Source organism: Gallus gallus, chromosome 16 (genome assembly GCF_016699485.2).
Source record: "Gallus gallus isolate bGalGal1 chromosome 16, bGalGal1.mat.broiler.GRCg7b, whole genome shotgun sequence".
NCBI classification, from domain to species: domain Eukaryota; kingdom Metazoa; phylum Chordata; class Aves; order Galliformes; family Phasianidae; genus Gallus; species Gallus gallus.
The window spans coordinates 1,662,423-1,680,552 of record NC_052547.1 but is presented as its reverse complement, the minus strand read 5'-3'; the positions used below and the strand labels follow the sequence as shown (position 1 = coordinate 1,680,552).

Below are 18,130 nucleotides of genomic sequence, written 5' to 3'. Positions count from 1 at the left end.
GGACGCGGCACCACTTTCTCGCCGTCACCCCCCGCCCGCGCTCTGCTTCCGCTGCAGGCCGGATGTGATGTCATCCCCGCGCGCCGGATCGGTGTGGCGTCCCAGAGCGGCGCCGTGCAGTCCGCGCGGCGCGGCGCGGCGCGGTTCTTCAAGCGGAGGCGGTGCCGCACAGGGCCGCGTTTCTCGCGGTCGCTGCCCGCTGTCCCCGTGGACGAAGTGGCGCTCGGGTGACGGCTGCGATCCTCTCCCGCATCTCGCAGTTCCCGGCGGGACGGTCGCCGTTCGGTATGTCAGTGGCCTCGGCCTGTTCGTGCCGCCCTCGCGGTGGCCCGGCTGTGGCGCAGGCTGTTTGTTTTCCGTGTTCCTCAGCTGTGCCTTCCCGCGGGTCGGTACTGGGCCCATCTTGCTTAATATCTTTATGACCTAGGCGAGGGGATCGAGTGTACTTTCAGTAAGTTTGCAGCTGAGAGCAAGCTGGGAGGTGGTGTGGACCTGCGTGAGGGTAGGGAGGCCCTTCAGAGGGATCCGGGTAAGCTGGGCCGAGGTGAATGGGGTGAGGTTCAACGAGGCCGAGTGCTGAGTCCTGCACTTTGGCCGCGGTGACGCCATGCGGCGCCGTAGGCTCGGGGCAGAGTGGCTGGATGACTGTGAAGGGAAAAGGGACCCGGGGGTGGTGCTTGATGTTCGGCTGAACGCGAGCCGACAGTGTGCTGAGGTGGCCGAGAGGGCCAATGGCATCGTGGCGTGCGTGAGAAAGAGCGTGGCCAGCAGGAGCAGGGAGGCGATCGTCCCCCTGTACTCAGCACTGATGGGGCCGCACCTCGAGTACTGTGTTCTGTTTTGGGCCCCTTGCTGCCAGAAAGCCACTGAGTCCCGGGAACGTGTCCAGAGAAGGGCAACAAAACTGGTGAGGGGCCTGGAGCGCAGGCCTTCTGAGGAGCGGCTGAGGGAGCTGTGATTGTTCAGTCTGGAGAAGAGGAGGCTCAGGGGGGGCTTCACTGCACTCTACAACTTCCTGATGGGAGGTCGCGATGAGGAGGGGTTTGGCCTCTTCTCCCAGGCAACAAACAGGACCCGAGGAAACGGCCGCAAGTTGCGCCGGAGGAGATTTAGATTAGGTATAAGGAAAAGTTCTTCTCTCAGAGGGTGGTCAGGCACTGGAATGGCTGGCCAGGCAGATGGTGGGAGTCGCCATCCCCGTGGCAGTGTTTGGGAGGCGTCTGGATGAGGTGCTACGAGATACGATTTAGTGGCTTGCGGCAGTAATGGTGGTGGGAGGAGAGTTGGACTAGATGATGCGTAGGTCTTTTCCACCCTTGCGATTCTGTGACTCTGTGATTCCTTCGCTCCCTGTGCCTGTTGCCGGGAGAATCCCTGTGGGGTTAGTACCCGCACCGCCGGTTCTGCCCTTCAGCTCCGGGGCTGCTCGCAGGGATTGGAGAAAGCGCAGCGCCCGTCGCAACGGCTGCGTTGAGCACGGGAGACCTTTCTGACAACGCACTGTTGGTGTTTTCCTGATGCTGCGGTTGTTTGGGGCTGAGGGTCGGACCCATTGGTAGCACCCATCTTCTCCCACATCCCGCCTCAGTGCTGTGCTCGGGGCACTGCTTCTGTTGAGCTTCTTATCCGAAGACGTGGAGGTGGTGCAGCGCTGAGGTCGCAGTGCTTGGAACGTCTCGAATACGTTTGAAACGTGAACAGCTGCTGTAGGTCATCTGGAGCAGAGTGCTCACAGTGTGAAGTGCTTCTGCTGTGTGGTTCCTGAGGGGTGAGAAGGACGGTGCCGCTGAGCACCGGCAGCGAACAAGCCCGTGGTTGCTGTGATGTTCACGTGTGCGGTGTACAAAGCGGTAACAGCAGAAAGCAGCGCAGGCTGGCACACAGAAGTGGTAGGCAACGTGGCTGTTCGGAAGGAAATGCTTTGAAAGGAAGGAAGGAACAAACAGCCTTGGAGAGAAAGAAGTAAGGAAGGAGATGAACGCTGTGACGGGCGGGTATTGAGCTGTTCCACCCATAATGCTTTGCGTGAAGGTGCTGTGGTGAGATCTGGTGTTACCTCCAGCCTTCGAGCCCCGCGTGCCGAGTGTTGGGTTTTGTAATCCACCTAGTGGCAGCTCAGCACCAGAAAGCTGCGAGTCGCTGCCCCCTGCCGGTGGGACAGGGAGAGAATCAGGAAGGAGAAAAGAACTCGTGTGCTGAGGCAGTCTGTGTTTACTAAGAAAAGAAGAAATAACAGGAATGATAAACTCAGTGGCTGTGTTGGGCCAGTGGTGGCGGTTCTGTCCCGTCCCCGTCCCCGTCCCCCCAGCTCCTGTCCCACAGGGGGGGACTCGAGTGAGGAATTTCCCTTTTGATAGCCCTTGATCCACGCGTGGCCGCATCACCTCTCCCTGTGTGGAAGGGCATTAAGGGGTTGTGGTCTGTCGGCCATACCCAGCTAGGTAGCTTCCCAGTGATGTCCTTCACCTGTGCACCAGGAGGAGAGCAGAATTCTCTAAGAAGTGGGTCTGCCAGTGCTTGTGTAGGTGGCCCAGGGATGAGCCGATCCTGTCCCCGTTCAGGTATGCGCGTCAGCCTCCACCTCGCAGCTCGAACCTGTGCTGAAGAGGGAGGAGAATGGGAAAGGTGCCCCGACGCGCTGAGAAAAGCTGGGGCTGCCTCTCCCGGGGAAGGACAGAAAGGGCTCAGGGTGCAGCACCTGTCCTGAGCCAAGCAGCCCGCGGGAATCCACGGCTGTGGCACCAGGAGAAGGTCCCCATCCCAAGTAGAGCCCGTGGGAGATCCCGGCCCGGACAGCTGGACGGGCAGACTGACCAGTTGGTGAAGGCTGCGCCACCGCTTCACGTCCACTGGGCATCTTCTTCCTGCCTGTGCAGCCCAGTCCAACAGTTTGCCAGGCCCTGGGAAGCGCATCATGAAATCCTTTAAAGGAAAAGAGTGTTGAATGTCAGGAGGTTTTAGCATCTGTCCCACCCACATGTCAGGCTCCAACAGGCTGCGGGGCGCTGCGTTCTGCTGCATGGGAGAACTTTGTGCTTCCATGGCACAAGAGCTGCCCCCGGAGGTGCACAGCTCGGAACATCTTAAGGGTGTTAAGGGTATGGGGGGCCCAAGGGTCCTGGGTGTCAAGGGTCCTGGGGGTCAGAGGGTGCACGCTGCAAGGTGTGGCTGGGAAACTTTCATGGTCCTTGGGTCAGGAGAGGGTCCGGAGGGTAGCCTCGATGTTCCTGGGGAGGTCCTCAACGATCCTGGGGGCCAGAGGGGGCAACCAGGTGGTGATCTTGAGGGTCTGGGGGGTCCTGAAGGGCCCCGAGGGCCAGAGGAGGATCCAGGGGGGTGGTCTTGAGGTTCCTGGGAGGGCTCCTTGAGGGTCCTGGAGGTCAGAGGGGGATTGCGCAGAGTAGTCTTGAGGGTCTGGGAGTCCTGGGGCAACCTCAAGGGTCCTGGGGGTCGTGAGGGGTGGTCTTGAGGGCCTGAGAGGCGTCTTAAAGGGCTTTGGGGGTCAGCGGAGGTGACGTGCGGGTGGTCTTGAGGGTCAGCGTGCTCGGCTTGCTCCCTGAAATGTCTGTATGCCAATGCACGCAGCGTGGGAAACGTGCAGGAGGAGTTAGAAATCCTTGTTCGGGCGGGCGATTACGATCTGATTGCTCTCTACGTGAGAGAGCAAGAAGGATGTATTGGGTACTGTCCCGGGTGGATGAGGAGCGATTTGAGAGTTCGAGGGTGCGAATTAAGGGGCAGGTTGACGTGGGTGATACTGATGTGGGTATCTATTACAGGCCACAGGATCGGGCCGAGGAAGTTGATGAGGCCTTCTACAGGCAGCTGATAGCAGCCTTGCTGTCACAGGTCCTGGTTGTCGTGGGGGATTTTAACTACCCTGATAGTTGCTGGAAGGCCTACTCAGCCAGCCCTCCGCGGTCCAGGAAGTTCCTCCGGTGCACTGATGATAACTTCCTGATGCAAATGGTGGATGAGGCACGTAGGAGGGGAGTGCTGCTGGTTCTTAGTCTCACTGACAAGGCAGGTTCTGGTTGAAGCGGTGGAGGTTGAGGGCAGGCTTGGTTGCAGCGACCAATAGATGTCGGAGTTCAGGATCTCGTGTGGCAGGAACAGAATACCAAGCAGAGTCAGAACCCTGGACTTCAGTAGGGCCGACTTTTCCCTTTTTGAACAATTCCTAGGTGAAATCCCGTGGGACAGGGTACTTGACGGTAAAAGGGGAGTTTGCCTCGGTTGATGAGTACTGGGTTAAGGCCCACTTAAGCAACGTGGACGTGCATTGATCCCTTGGTCCTGATGGGATGCACCACCCGTGGGTGCTGAGGGAGCTGGCGGAAGTCTTTGGTCGGCCGCTCTCCGTTATCTTTGGTAAATCGTGGGGAATGGGAGAGGTGCCTGAGGATGGAGGGAAGCAAATGTCTCTCCGGTCTCCAAAAAGGACAAGGAGGAGGACGCGGAGAAGCATAGGCTGGTCAGCCTCACCTCCATCCCTGGAAAGGTGATGGAACAACTTATCCTTGGTGCTGTTTCTAGGCATATGGAGGATGAAAGGGTCATTAGGGGCAGTCGGCATGGCTTCGCCAAGGGGGAGTCGTGCTTAACCGACCTGGTATTCTTTTACGAAGACGCAAGCAGGTGGATAGATGATGGTAAAGCAGTGGATGAGGTCTGTCTTGATTTTAGTAAAGCGTTTGACGCTGTCTCCCCCTGAGGGGGCGTGGTCTGGACGGTTGGGTAGTTAGGTGGACTGTGAGCTGGCTGAAGGAAAGAAGCCAGAGAGTCGTGGTCTGGTGGACAGCAGGATGACCAAGAAAGCAGCACTGCGCCCTTGTGGGCAAGAAGGCCAGTGGCCTCCTGGGGTTTTTTAGAAGGGGTGTGTTTAGTAGGTCAAGAGAGGTTCTCCCCCTCTACTCTGCCCTGGTGAGATCACGTCTCATACTGTGTCCGATTCTGGGGCTCCTCGGTTCAAGAAGGACAAGGAACTGCTTGAGAGAGCCCAGCGCAGTGACCGAGCTGATGAAAGGAGGGGAGCATCTCCCTTATGAGGAAAGTGTGAGGGAGTTGGGTCTCTTTAGCTTGGAAGAGACTGGGGGGTGACCCCATTAACGTTTATAAATATGCGAAGGGTGAGTGTCAGGAGGCTGGCGCCAGTGTCTCAGTGACTCCCATTGAGAGGACACGGGGCGGTGGGTGCAAGCTGGAACCTAGGAGGTTCCACATAAATAGGAGAAAGAAGTTTTTCACAGTGAGGATAACAGAACACTGGAACAGGCTGCCCAGAGAGGTTGCGGGGTCTCCTTGTCTGGAGACATTCAAAACGTGCCTGGACGTGCCCCTCAGTGTCCTAATCTAGGTGTTACTTGCTCTGGCGGGGGGTCTGGACTAGATGGTCTTTCGAGATCCCTTCCAGTACCTGACATTCTGTGATCCTGAACGTAACCATAACCGTAACTAATCAGAACCCTAACCCTAGCGGTAACCCTAATATGCCCTAAGACTGACACTAATCTTGAACCCAGTCTCTAAACCCTAAATGCGCTGAGGCTGTGTGGGCAGCAATTGGAGCGCAGCAGGGAAGCGGCCTGGGGCCAGGGCCTGGGACTCGGGCCCGTGGCCTTCCCTCGCTGTGCAGAAGGGTTCTTCTCCAGGGTTCCCAGTTCAGGACCAGCAGGGTGGCCATTTCCTCAGCTGTACAGGGAGGTGCGGGGGCTGCGCTATCGTGGGGAGGGCTGACAAGTGTCGAAGTGAGGGACGGAACGCGGCCTGGTGGGGAATGGGCACAGAAGGGGCTGTTTCCAAACTGCCGGTACTACTCCTGGTGCCGAGCGGTATAGCGGTGGTGCTGCCACCTCTAAAGTTGGGGATGGGGAGGGCGTCGGGCCGTTCCTCGTGGGAGAGCAGTGTGGGAGAAGGAGATGATCCCCAACCCGATGGCCGAGCGTGTTCCTTTTGGCGAAGCAGCAGATCCGCATCTGTTCTGTATCCGACAAGAAGTTCCCTTGGTTAGAATCTTCCCTTAAGTTGGTGCAATTTCATGTCTTTAGGGAGTGAATCTGTTGGTCATGTTGGAGCATGTGTGTGGCATAAACAGTTGTGAGTCACAGACAGCAGTTATTCTTTTCCAAATGCATGGTCACTTCAGAAATCCCACCCCACGTGCTGCAGCTGAGACGGGGTACGGTGGCACATCAGTGATTTTTGGCATTAAACATTGTAAGAGATTATTCTTTTGCATCACGGTCTCAAAGCTTGCTGAGGGACACAGGTGGACGAGTCCAGGCAAATCCTGGGCAAGGGTTGTGAAATCCTTTGTCTGAGAGACACAGATGAACAAGGGCAGGGGCAACCAGAGAGAGAGAGAGGGATGAGAGGGAGAGAGAGATGAGAGTGACAGGGAGAGGGAGAGGAAGAGGAAGAGGAAGAGAGAAGCCGGAGCTTAATGGCCAGGAAGCAGTCTTTTGTGTGGACTTATCTCGAGGGACGTAGCCATCTCGGGGGGTCCTGCACATGGCTGTTAGCCAAGCACCCGGGAATGCCACGTTGGCAGAAGAAGGATAAAAAAAAAGGGACGAACAACCACGAGATTAGGTTTCTGACAACAGGTTCCTCATGCTGAAGCAGGGAGAGGTTTCTGACAACAGATTCCTCACGAAGAAGAACAAGAAGGTTTCTGACATGAGGAGCCTCACGACCTGCCTCTCCCTCCCGGGCTTCCTCTGCGCTCTACCTGCTTGCTGCCTAAGGCCGGCCACTCTGCTGCTGCTGCTGCTGCTGCTCTACCCCGGGAAGGTGTCTGCCATCGGATTCCTCACTATGGAATGCCTGCATGCTGACAGCCTCCCGTGCTTACGCTGCGGCTTCTTCCTGGACCGACCTGGTACCTGCAGCTTCTTGCTGCCTTGCTGCTGCTCTCCCCCTGCACTTTTGCCTCGGACCGTCGGAACGGCGTGCAGTGGGACCGCTGCTGGATCCTGGTGGTGACTATCCCCGCTTTATGCAATTCTTGCCTCTTTCCTGTCTTTTCTGTCGCCCGCCTTCCCTTCCCCATCACCCTAATCCGTAATAGTGCCCGTCCTCCCCTTCCCCATCTCCCTGATCAAGATCGGTAATAAACTGGTTGGACCAACATTTGAGCTGTTGTTTCTTAGTCTCACGCCGGGTATAGAAATATCAAAGAACCTCCTCTCCCTCCTATCAATTGGAGCGAGACAAACGTGTGTAGGTGCTCTGCAAAATGCACGCGCTGCAGCCTTCTTGTTTCTGCGGGGGCTGGGATTAACAACCGAACCGAAGGAATGAGCACCCAAGTCACCTGTTCCAAGTGCTAAAAGCCCTGCACGATGGCTGCAGAGTGAATGCCTGACGTGCATGTCTTGCCAGAGGGAGGGGAATCGGCATTGGCAATTTGGAGCACAGCGTTTTGCTCTGTTTCCGTTGGTGATCTTAACTCTGTGCTGTCTGAGTTGCACGCTCAGCTTTCCAGCAGCCAGTCAGGTTTAGATTAAACTTTGTGCTCCTTTGTTTCTTGAGAAGAATTTGCCAACGACCCTTAAAGTCCCACTGGAATTAGTATGTTTATACGGGCTGTCATTGTTCACTTACTGATACTACTTTTCCTTCGACGGGCAGTCCCAGTGCTTTGCAGGCACTGTTTGTTCTTCCTTCAGGCCTTACCATCCCCCTGGGAGCTGAAGGAACTGGGAGTATGTTTTCCTTTCCTTGCTGGCGCTGACTGTGGAGGGTCTGAAATACCTTTCTTCCCCGCACTGTTATCTCGTTTCTGTTGTGCTACAGTTACACTGAACACAATATCAGTGGGCTGATTGTAAATTGTGACTCTGGGATTGTCGAGGACAAATGTTATTTTTCCATGATACATCACTCCTCTTTGGGAAATTTGTTTACAATTCCTTATCGTTATTTTCTTTTCCTTTAATTTCTGCTCCCCGTTCCAGTTTGCTTCTGTTCTCCCTTGCTTTATGAGTAACGTCCTATCTTGCCATTGCGCACAGTACACCTTTCCCCCTTTCATTCTTTTACAGTCCGTAACGAGCTCCCGTTTCTCAGCTGTAACAATTGTCTCGAGTCCATTCGCATGTGTGTTTTGGACTGTAGTTTAGCCCGTGACTCTTCTGATCAGTTGGTATCCCTGGATGCCATCTTGCAGACTTTGCCAATTTCTAATGGATGGATACAATTACAATATGTACTCTTAGGGGAGAAGCGGGAATATGTTCATTGGTATAACGAAGATACACTGTAGTGATTTAGTAGTGAGTTTACAAGATTGGAGATGGGTGCGGTGCTGCTTGTCTGTGTCCCGGGTGGCTTTTACCCCGAAATGGGCTGGGGAGGGCTGGTCTTGGGCAGGGACTGCTGCGCTCCCTCCCACCTCCGCTGCCATTTCTTTTGTCCCGGCAGGCTCCAGTGGACCTTCTGCCTTTTATCTGTGACCCTCCCGGTCTGCAGGCGAGCAACAAATGGCCACGCAGGATCCATCTCAGGTAGGGGCACGGGGAAGCAGGCAAGCGAGGGATGTGAACGCATGGGGAGAGGGAGGTGCCGTCAGCCAGCACTTGTGTGCTGGGGACCGAGAAGCCGCCGGGACTGGAGTTTCTCCCCTCTGCCAGCTGCTTCCGTGGGCCTTGGCTGTTCCCAGCAAGGAGCCTCTTTGCTTGCAGGAGCCCGTGAGCTTTGCAGATGTGGCCGTGTATTTCAGCAGGGAGGAGTGGGCGCTGCTGGACCCTGCGCAGCGAGTGCTGTACCGGGACGTGATGCTGGAGACGTACGAATGCGTGGCCTCGCTGGGTGAGGGCTTTGCTGCCTTTCCTCCTCGTTAGGGCTCCTTGGGCTGTGCAGAATGAGCCTCTGCAAGCAGGGCGTAGAATAATCGCGGTGCAGTTACTTACGGAACAACGCAACTGCAACACAAACGAAAGACAGATAAGCATGAGTTTCAGAAGGGCTTAGCGTACTCAGCACTGTGAGAAAAGACCCAGAGTCGCTGCTGGCAAGCAAGCGTCAGCCCGGAGGGGTTGGATCGGCTCCTGTAAACTGTCTTTGTGTTGCTGCATTGCATTGTGCACCAGCTCCAGCAACCCGACAACTCCCCGGTTATTTATTTACCTTCTTTTTCTTTTTCCTTGGAATTCCCGTAAACCTTTATGAAGCCTTGGGCACTGAGCAGCTCAGATACAATTTGAGAAAAGAAATCCTAAGGTGAATGTTAGAGAAATTGTTGCTGCGTAATTTTCAGATACGTAGAGGTCATGCTGGGCTTCGAAGCAAGCCAGTATGTGTTGCTCCAGTGTCATGCGGGCCTTTGGTGTGGTTACAGAAGTTGGGAGGGACGCAGAGCGGAGTTGCTGGAGAAGCAGCTGTGCCAGAATGATGGAAATGCTCTCACATCCACTGTTTCTGTATTCAACCCCCATGTCCAGCCCCCAAGCCTGCGATGATCTCCCTGCTCGAGGGAGGGGAAGAGCCCTGGATCCCAGATGTGCGTGGCCTGGAGGACACGGCAGGAGACCTCAGCCCAGGTGAGGTGGCGGGGGACAGGAGGAGGTTGGGCTGACGAGAGCCGTCTTTGTCCGAGAAGCGGTTGAGGCCCGATGTGTCATTCCTGGATTTTCTCTGTCATCCAGCAGGCCATGGGGTCGCAGCTGCTCCGGACGTTCTGCAGAAGTGTGATGTGACTGAAGGGCAGTGGGGTATTGCCTCTGTGGGAGAAATCAGAAAGGCTATCCAGGAGGATCTGGAACAAGGAGAGCACCTCAAGCAGCAACGGGGGAACCCTCCAGGAGAGACTGCGAGGAGCCCCCAGGACTCCAGCACGGGTCAAAAGCAGCCTGAAGGTGCAAGGAGCGAGGAAGTGTGTCAGGAGAAAAGGCAGAACCCAAACGCTGAGTGTGGGAACAGCCTGAAAAGGTGTTCCGTCCTTCTTAACCACCACTGTGTACGCTCAGTGAAGAGATTGTACAAGTGTTCGGATTGTACAAAAAGCTTCAAATGGAAATCCCACCTCACCTGCCACCAGCGCATCCACACGGACGAGAGACCCTTTAAGTGCCCTGATTGTCCAAAGTGCTTCAAAACCAATTCCCACCTCACCGGCCACCAGCGCATACACAAAGGAGAGAAACCCATTAAGTACTGTGAGTGTGGGAAGGGCTTCAAATACAGTTCCATACTGCAGCGCCACCAGCGCATCCACACCGGAGAGAGACCCTTCAAGTGTCCTGAGTGTCCAAAGAGCTTCAAAAACAGTTTCCACCTCACCTGCCACCAGCGCATCCACACCGGAGAGAGACCCTTTAAGTGCTGTGAGTGTGGGAAGCACTTCAAGTACAGTTTTGTACTGAAGCGCCACCAGCGCATGCACACAGCAGTGGGACCCTTTAAGTGCTCTGAGTGTGGGAAGGGCTTCAAATTTGGTTATGAATTACAGCACCACAATCGCATCCACACAGAAAAGAGGCCCTTTAAGTGTCCCGAGTGTTCAAAGAGCTTCAAAAGCAAATCCCAGCTCACCTACCACCAGCGCACCCACACAGGAGAGAGACCCTTTAAGTGTCGCGAGTGCGAGATGAGCTTCAAGTACAGTTTTGTACTGAAGCGCCACCAGCGCATCCACACAGGAGAGAGGTCCATTAAGTGCGTGGCAAGGGTTTACGGCGTGCTTCGGCCTGGTTCCGTGACTGATGGAGCAGGAGGACCCACGGACCCACGCCCCAGAAAAGGGATAATGGGAAAAGGAAAAAGGGGGAAGGGGAAAAGGGAAAAGGGTAGGAAGACGGGCCTGACATCTAAGCAGTGGCAATGATCTGAGGAGGAAAGCTAATTTACTAGAAAATATATCAGAATGCAAGATAACACAGCATAATGCAATATAATTGGAAACAAAGTTAATAAATCTAGTAAAAATGAGAGAGAGAGAGAGAGGGAGTGTTCAAAAGCTGAAGACCTTACTCTAATGCTGAAGGCGAGCACGCTTGCTGCTGGGACGAGCAGAAAGGGGAAAATGAGATATCTCGTGTTTGTAAAAACCGTTTTCGTCTTTACTTCTGATCTGTAAATGGAAACACAAAGTCCCCTGGGGTATGTAGTTCTTCTCTTCTCAGAAGCAGGTACGCGGAGCATTAACTCTCTAACTCCCAGTGCTCTACAAAGAATCATAGAATCATAGAATGGCCTGGGTTGAAAAGGACCTCAGAGATCGTCTAGTTTCAACTTCCCTGCCACGGGCGTGGTTGCCAGTCATCAGAGCAGGCTGCCCGGGCCCACATCGAACCAAACGGAGCCAGCTCCCTGAGCAAAAACAGTTCCACGGAGATGTTTGCCCTTTCCAGAAGCTGGAAAGGCCCAGACCACTGTTCCCAACGTGCTCTTTGCATGTGCTACAGGGACCTTACCTCCCTGTACGTTATGTAGGGAGCTGGATGGGGTAGGCCCATCACGACTGATAGATCCTCGAGTGTTAACCAACCAGGTGGCTTCTGCCAAATGCTTCTCCCAGTGCTTAAATATTCCGCCTCCCGCTGCTTTTGACACAGTTTTTAACACGACATACCATTTGATTTTACCAGAGGCTGGCGCGTGATAGGCGATACGATAAATCCGCTCAATGCTCAAGTATTAAGAGGAGAATTTTTGAAATGAGTCCGAGTGTCTGATTCAATTCTTTCCGGAGTGCCGTGTCGCCACAGGGCTTGTTTCTCGAGCCCTAATCTGGTGTTGTGGGTGGTAGCATGGGGTACTGCATGTGTTTCAAGCCACCCAGTGGTTGCCTCCACCATGGTAAGCACCTCATGCTTACCGTTGTGAGATCGTGGCAAGGTGATAGAATCAACCTGCCACGCCTCCCCATATTCATACTTCTGCCATTGCCCTTCCCCGCAGAGAGTTTTCATCCTGTCGGCTCGTTTAATTGCAGTGCATGTTTCACAGTCAGGAATAACCCGTGCAATAGCGTCCATACTTAAGTCAGCCCCCAGTCCCCAGCCTACTTAAATGTTGCACCTCTTCCTTGATGGTCTGAGGTTCCATGGGACCGTTACCCTTGTGTTATAATTAACCCTTGTGTTGCCAGTCCAAGTCTATTTGAGACACCTTAAGTCTAGAGGCTTGATCTATCTGATGATTATTTTGTTGTTCTTCAGTAGCCCGACTCTTTGGTACACGAGCATCTACAGAACACGCCTTTACAACCATATTCTTTATTCGGGCAGCAATATCTTTCCACAGCTCAGCAGCTCAAATAGATCTCCCCCTTCTTTGCCAATTGTTTTGTTCTCACCGCTGTAACCACCACCCCCCACCTTCCCATAAGGCATTTGCCACCATCCGTGAGTCAGTGCAACGCACTGGCCGCCTCTCCTGTTCAGCAACGTCTAAAGCCAGTTGGACAACCTTCACCTCTGCAAATTGGCTTGATTCTCCTTTTCCTTCGGTGGCCTCCGCAACTTGTCACGCAGGGCTCGACACAGCAGCTTTCCATCTGCGATGCTTCCCCACGGTACGACGTGAGCCGTCAGAGAGGAGGGCTAATTTCATTTTCTGGTAATTCGTTGTATGCCGGAGTCTCTTCAGCGCACAGTACCTGTTCTGCTGGCGATGTTCCAAACTTTTTGCCCTCAGGCCAGTCCATGATCACCTCTAAGATTTGTGGGCGACTGAGGTTCCCCATTTGGGCTCATTGTGTAATCTATGCAACCCACTTACTCCAAGCGGCATCAGTAGCACGATGGATGGAGGGAACCTTTCCTGTACACATCCAGTTGAGCACTAGCTCAAGTGCTCAAGCGGAAGGAGGAGTACTGCGTTTGAGTACCAACTACTTCGGAAGCAGCCTTTACCCTCTCGTACGCGGCTAACATCTCCTTTTCAGCTGGAGCGTTCTTCAGACCCCCTGTATCCTCGACTCCGGAATCCAAGGGGTCAGCCTCGGGTCTCTCCTGAGGCTGCTTGCCACAGCCTCCAAGTGGGACCTTTCTCTCTATCCCGGGTGTAAGAAGAGCTTCAACCACAGCTCCAGCCCGATCAAGTTGCAGAGGATCCACTCAGGGCAGAGACCTTAGAAATGCCTGCACTGCAGGCAGAGCTTCATCCAGGGCCCCCGCTTTATTAAAAGTTGGCTAATGTGTGTGAGAGGTAGGCTCTGCAACTGTCTCACGTGCAGGAGGAGTTTCTTTGAGGGCCGGCACCTCATTTTTCATGGGAAAACCCCCACTGGAGAGACCCTGAGGATGCTGGAGACCCCGAGGATGACAGAGGCCCTAATGCTTCTCAACATACAGAAAGTTAGGAAAAGAGGTGGCATCACTGGCACTCTCTCTGGAAAAGGGACTTACATCCGGGACGTTCTTGGTCTCTTTTCCTGTTAATAGAAGAAGACCTCTGCCCACGCCCGGTTTTCTCTTCTGCTCTTCCTGCATGCAGCTTTTTGAAGGCGTTTCTTAACAAAGTGCAGCTGCGTAGGGATGTTCTGTGTGCACGTGTTCCTGCCAGTAATGTCAGGGTCCACTGATGAATCGTGTACAAGGGTCAGGAGAATAGTAAAATGTCTCTTGGAGATTGACTAAAAATGACCTGCGAGCAGAAGAGGACATCCTCCCTGCAAGCTTTCCCTTCATCCTTGTGTTAGACCTCAGACCAGTCACGTGGAAGAGACCGGCCTTGGAAGTTAAGCTTGGTTTGCTCTGCTCCTCACACACCTGATCATTTCTTCCCTTGTGTGGCTAATGGCCTTTCTGTGGATTGTGAAAGGGGAAAAGTGAGGAAGGAGAGTAAACTAGCTGAGTTGTCCTGGAGCTTTTGTTTTCCTTCTGCTCTGGCCCTATTTTCCTAAAATAAAAGACAAAACGTGGTAGAAGGACAGGGAAAGGTGCAAGAAGGTCTGACTCCAGGTCCTTGCATGCTTCTGGGGGAAGGCCAGTTTGGCACACAGCCCCATCTCCCTTCCTAACGCAAACTTGCATGGGAGGGTGTGCAGGGAGGGCTTTGTCACTCAGCCAGTTCAACCAGCAGTTGTATCCACCCAGCAGAAATGTATGCCCTCTGTGTAACACGCGAGCTCTGCACAGCCCAGAGCTGGTGCAGCCTCACAGACAGAGCTCAACAGTGAACAAGCAGCTCTCCAGGTCTCCATCTGCACGGTTGTTAGGCATTATTGGGTTTTTTTGTCTGTTTGTTTGTTTGTTTGTCTTGGTGTCCATCCGAATTTGGAGGCATGGCGTGCTCATAAGGCATTTGGATCTGCTCCACCTGGAGTTGGGCACACTGGAGCACCCTGTAAACGTTTCTATAGCAATGCACACAGCGTGAGGTGTAAGCAGGAGGAGGGGGAAGCTTTTGGCTTGGTCTTGGAGCTAGAACATCATTAGCATAAGCAAGGTGTGGTGGGAAGGGTTCTATGACACGCACTATGTGTACTGGATGGCTCTGGGCTCTCCAGGACAGATTGGCAGTGAGACGGTATGGCGTTGCTGTTTGTAATGGTGGGCTGGGATGCATGAAGCTTGCTGTTCCCAATGACATGGCTGAGAGCCCCCAGGTAAGATTTATGGGGCAACGTTTAAGGTGAGGGTCTTCTATAGGCCACCCAGCCAGGAGAATGATCCCAGTTAATAATTCCTAGGAAGCGTGAGAGAACAGTGAGGTGGACCGTGAACTGGCTGACTGGCAGAGCTCAGAGGGTTGTGATTATTGGTGCAGATTCTGGTTGGAGGCCTGTAAGTAGCAGTGTTTCCCAGGGAGTGTTTCTGGGTCCAATCTTGCTCAACATCTTCATCATTGACCTGGATGAAGGGATAGAGTACACCCTCAGCAAGTACAATGCTGGGAGGAGTGGCTGACATACCGGAAGTCTGTGCTGCCATTTAACCAGATGTGGTTTGGCAGACAAGAACGTGATGAGCAAGTATAGGGTCCTGCACCCGGGGAGGAAAAATTGCCTCCATCCATACAGGCTAGGGTTGACCTACTGGAGAGGTGCTCCCCAGCAAGCTTGGAGCTGGGGAGCAATGGGCAGGGAACAGCACGGCTGGGCGGCATCATTCGTCTGCAGACAGAGCGCAGCTTTGCAGGACTCCCTCTGACATTTGGTCCCCGCTATAGCCCCGTCCCACTGCTGAGCTCCATGGGCGTCTCTAGGGATCCTTGCGTGACCAAACAGTGTCCGAAGTGGAAACAGGACACTGTGACAGGAACAGTGGGTGACCATGAGGTGTCACGGCCAAAACATAACACAAGCACGAGGTGACTGTGGGTAAGAATGTGGTGATGTGGTGACAAATAGGTGTCCGTAGGATGACCATGGAATAATCCTGGTGAGGCCACGGGTGGGCCGTGCTGAGAAACGGTGGCACCACTGGATGACCGTGAGGTTACTAGGAAAAAAACGTGGTGGGAAAATAGCTTGAGAATGAAGGGATCCGAAGGGGAAAGTCTGGCCACCATGGGGCGACCATGGGTAATCATGTGGGTCATATGGGCAAAGATGGTGTTGCGACGGGGTGACAAAGAGATGACCACTGGGTGATCGTACTGGGAACTTGGGGGTATAATTGGGTGACCGCGGTAAGGAAGTGGAAGGACCACGGAGTCAACATCTCAGGGAGTACTTATTGAGAAAGGGACAGAGCAGGCTCTGCAGTGGCAGCAGGGAACACGGTGACAACCCCAAAGAAAACTCAAGCTCGGGGCCGGGGAGTGCTGGACATGCTGGTGGAGCAGCCGCGTGAGGCAGCTGCTAGTTCAGGATCCCTGTAAGGAAAGAGGGAGAAATAAGGACCACAGCGGGCCTGGGGCTCCTCTGAGTACAGTAATGTCACTGGGGGAATGAGACATTACCTGGACTGGTTGGATCAGGTTGCCCTGAAACTGAGCAAGACGAGGTCAGCACGGTCACAGTTCACCACCAGCCCCCCTCCCCAACCACAGCCCCACTGCCCCAACACACACCTTTCTTACTGCACAGGAAGAAGAAGATCCCCAGTGCAAGGTAGACGAGCCCCAGCACAAAGCCCCCGACGCCCATCAGCAGCTTGCTCCTGCTCACATCCCCCGGGGGCTCTGCAGGGACAGGAAGAGGAGCTTGGGTTCTGAAGGCCACGCTCCCACTCCTCCCACAGCTGGACAGGGGCTGGGGGCCTTACCCCAGCGCTGGGTGATGGGCTGCTGCAGGCTGGTGTGCTCCACCTGGCACACATAGCTGTCCCCGTGCCGTGGGCTGGTCTCCAGCACCACCAGCACCTGGTACGTCCAGTCCCCGTTCTGGATCACGTCCGTGGACACCACGCGCTCTGTCTCCTCCTGCCCGTTCTGGAACCACTTCACCTCGATCTCCGGTGGGTAGAAGCCCGTCACGTAGCAAGCCAGCCGGTCGGTTTGGGGCAGGGAGCCCGACTGCAGCGCAGAGATCCTCACCTTGGGCTCTGCCGGGGGGGGGAAGAGAGGGGACAGCGTTGGGGACAGGCTGTGAGAGCACCGCGTGTGCTCATCAGCGCTGTGCCTGTCACAAGCTCTGGGGACGCGTGAACTCACCTCTCCTCTGCAGCGTCAAAGGGGCCACTATCTCGTAGTTGTAGTTGCAGAGCATTTCCACTGCAGCCCTGTTCTTCTCCAGCACGTCCGGCTGGCTGTTGAAGAGTTTAGCAGAAGGCTCTCCCAGGACTGTATCGGCCACAAAGAGACCAACATCGCTGTCGAAGTGCACGTACTGCTGCCGGTTGTAGACGTGCCTCACCAGAAACCTCACCCGCTCGGTGCCGTTGAGGAAGTGGCACTCAATTGTAGCACTCCACTGGAAAAATGCTGCGGGGAGGGGGCACCGTCAGGGAGCCCAGCTGCCCCTCGGCAGACCCGAAAGCCACTCCCCGTCCGCGCTCCGTCCCGGCCCCCCCACGCCCACGACGGCTGCGGAGCCGCTGGCGCCGGCATCCTGAGCCGCGGAGCTCCGAGCGCTGCGCACGGGGCTGGGGTGGGCGCCGGGAGACACCGGGAGGGACCACCCTGCACCATCCCCACACCGGGACTCCGAGCTCACCCGAGGGCCGCGTGCCGGCGGCCAGCCGTGCTCCCAGCGCCACCAGTGCCACCAGCACGGCCCCGGCCACCAGGACACGGCCGCTCCCCATGGCTGCTGCCGGAGGAGGAGGAAGGGTGCCGGCAGCCCGCGCCGCTGCTCTGGAGCAGTGAGTGCCTGGGCTGGGCGGCATCACCCGTCTCCAGGCAGATCTCCGTTGCGGGTACCCCGATCAGCCGTGGCATGATAGCACTGTCCCGTGTGGCATCCGCCTGTCTGTCTGCTCTGAGGTCTGGAGGAATGCTCGGTGCTGCTGCTCTGCCTGGGAACAGCCGTGTCACTCACAGGGCTCCACCCACTGCCTGAGCCCCACGGATGGCCCCGTGGTCCCTCCATGACATTGCCATGCTCATCCAGTGGTCACCCCGTAGTTTCACCATACTCACGCCGTGGTCACCTCTTTACCATCCCAATTCTCACACCGCGTTCTCCTTATATTACTCCTGCCATCTCCACACGGTCACCTGATAGAAATGCCACTGCCTGCCCATAGTCTTCTCACCGTCACCCGCTATTTGTTCCAGGGCCCTCTTGCCCACTCCATGCTCCCCCTTTTGATCCGCAATCCCCACGGTCCATTCACAGTGAACCCGTGATCATCCAGTGCTCTCACCATGCTCACCCGTTTCTCAGCACCTCTGCTCCAGCACCCAAGGGCAGGTGTCCATTCAGAATGCCACCGGCCTTTTGTCCTCCTGGGCACACTGCTGGCTCACGTTCAGCTGGCTACAGACCAAAACCCCCAGGTTTGTTTCCTCTGCTCGGCTTTCCAGCCACTCTGCCCCAAAACCTTTCGTGATGCCTGGGGTTGCTGTGACCAAAGGGCAGGACCTGCCTTTCATGAACACATGCTGGCTGGGTCTGCTCCTGTGCCTTTGAGAATTCCCTCATGAGAAGTGTCCAGCCTTCCTGGACACCTTTACCCTTCAGGAATGACTCCCAAGGGACCCTCCTGTGGTGGTTTAACCTGGCAGGTGGCTCACACAGCCACACAGATGCTCACTCACCGCCCCCCTCCCCCCAACCCAGTGCGATGGAGGAGAA

The 18,130-nt window shown here is 55.3% G+C and overlaps 5 protein-coding genes across 14 annotated transcripts in view; 3 read left to right on the top strand and 2 right to left on the bottom strand.

The window, feature by feature from the left end:
* Positions 1-18,130, top strand: part of MHCY15 (major histocompatibility complex Y, class I heavy chain 15) — a 295,994-nt gene that overhangs the window by 50,039 nt on the left and 227,825 nt on the right.
* Positions 1-18,130, top strand: part of MHCY4 (major histocompatibility complex Y, class I heavy chain 4) — a 311,182-nt gene that overhangs the window by 98,195 nt on the left and 194,857 nt on the right. The window lies entirely within an intron of this gene.
* The window catches only part of LOC124417249 (C-type lectin domain family 2 member I-like), a 246,597-nt gene that overhangs the window by 45,332 nt on the left and 183,135 nt on the right, over positions 1-18,130 (bottom strand). The gene's annotated exons all lie outside the window — the stretch shown is intronic.
* On the top strand, positions 65-11,661 carry ZNFY2 (MHCY region zinc finger protein 2). 4 transcript variants are annotated; one of them, XM_025155834.3, is made up of 5 exons: positions 81-285; positions 8,425-8,507; positions 8,685-8,811; positions 9,444-9,542; positions 9,651-11,661. In XM_025155834.3, exons 2-5 carry the CDS (start codon positions 8,484-8,486, stop codon positions 10,823-10,825), a joined length of 1,425 nt encoding a protein of 474 aa, XP_025011602.1. In that variant the 5' UTR covers positions 81-285; positions 8,425-8,483; the 3' UTR covers positions 10,826-11,661. The 4 variants fall into 4 exon arrangements, with proteins under 4 accessions (XP_040504509.1, XP_040504508.1, XP_025011602.1 ...); NM_001393721.2 differs by having other exon boundaries at positions 9,648-11,661; XM_040648575.2 differs by lacking the exon at positions 8,685-8,811 and having other exon boundaries at positions 65-285.
* Positions 11,796-18,020, bottom strand: MHCY2B2 (major histocompatibility complex Y, class II beta 2). 7 transcript variants are annotated; one of them, XM_040648595.1, is made up of 6 exons: positions 17,048-18,020; positions 16,546-16,815; positions 16,158-16,436; positions 15,964-16,074; positions 15,853-15,876; positions 15,539-15,765 (listed from the first exon to the last, which is right to left on the bottom strand). In XM_040648595.1, the coding sequence occupies exons 1-6, from the start codon at positions 17,217-17,219 to the stop codon at positions 15,752-15,754; spliced, it is 870 nt and encodes a 289-aa protein (XP_040504529.1). In that variant the 5' UTR covers positions 17,220-18,020; the 3' UTR covers positions 15,539-15,751. The 7 variants fall into 7 exon arrangements, 6 of the variants coding, with proteins under 6 accessions (XP_025011699.1, XP_040504529.1, XP_015157613.1 ...); NM_001393722.2 differs by having other exon boundaries at positions 15,545-15,765; positions 15,853-15,882; positions 17,048-17,257; XM_025155931.3 differs by lacking the exons at positions 15,539-15,765; positions 15,853-15,876 and adding an exon at positions 11,796-14,798 and having other exon boundaries at positions 17,048-18,002.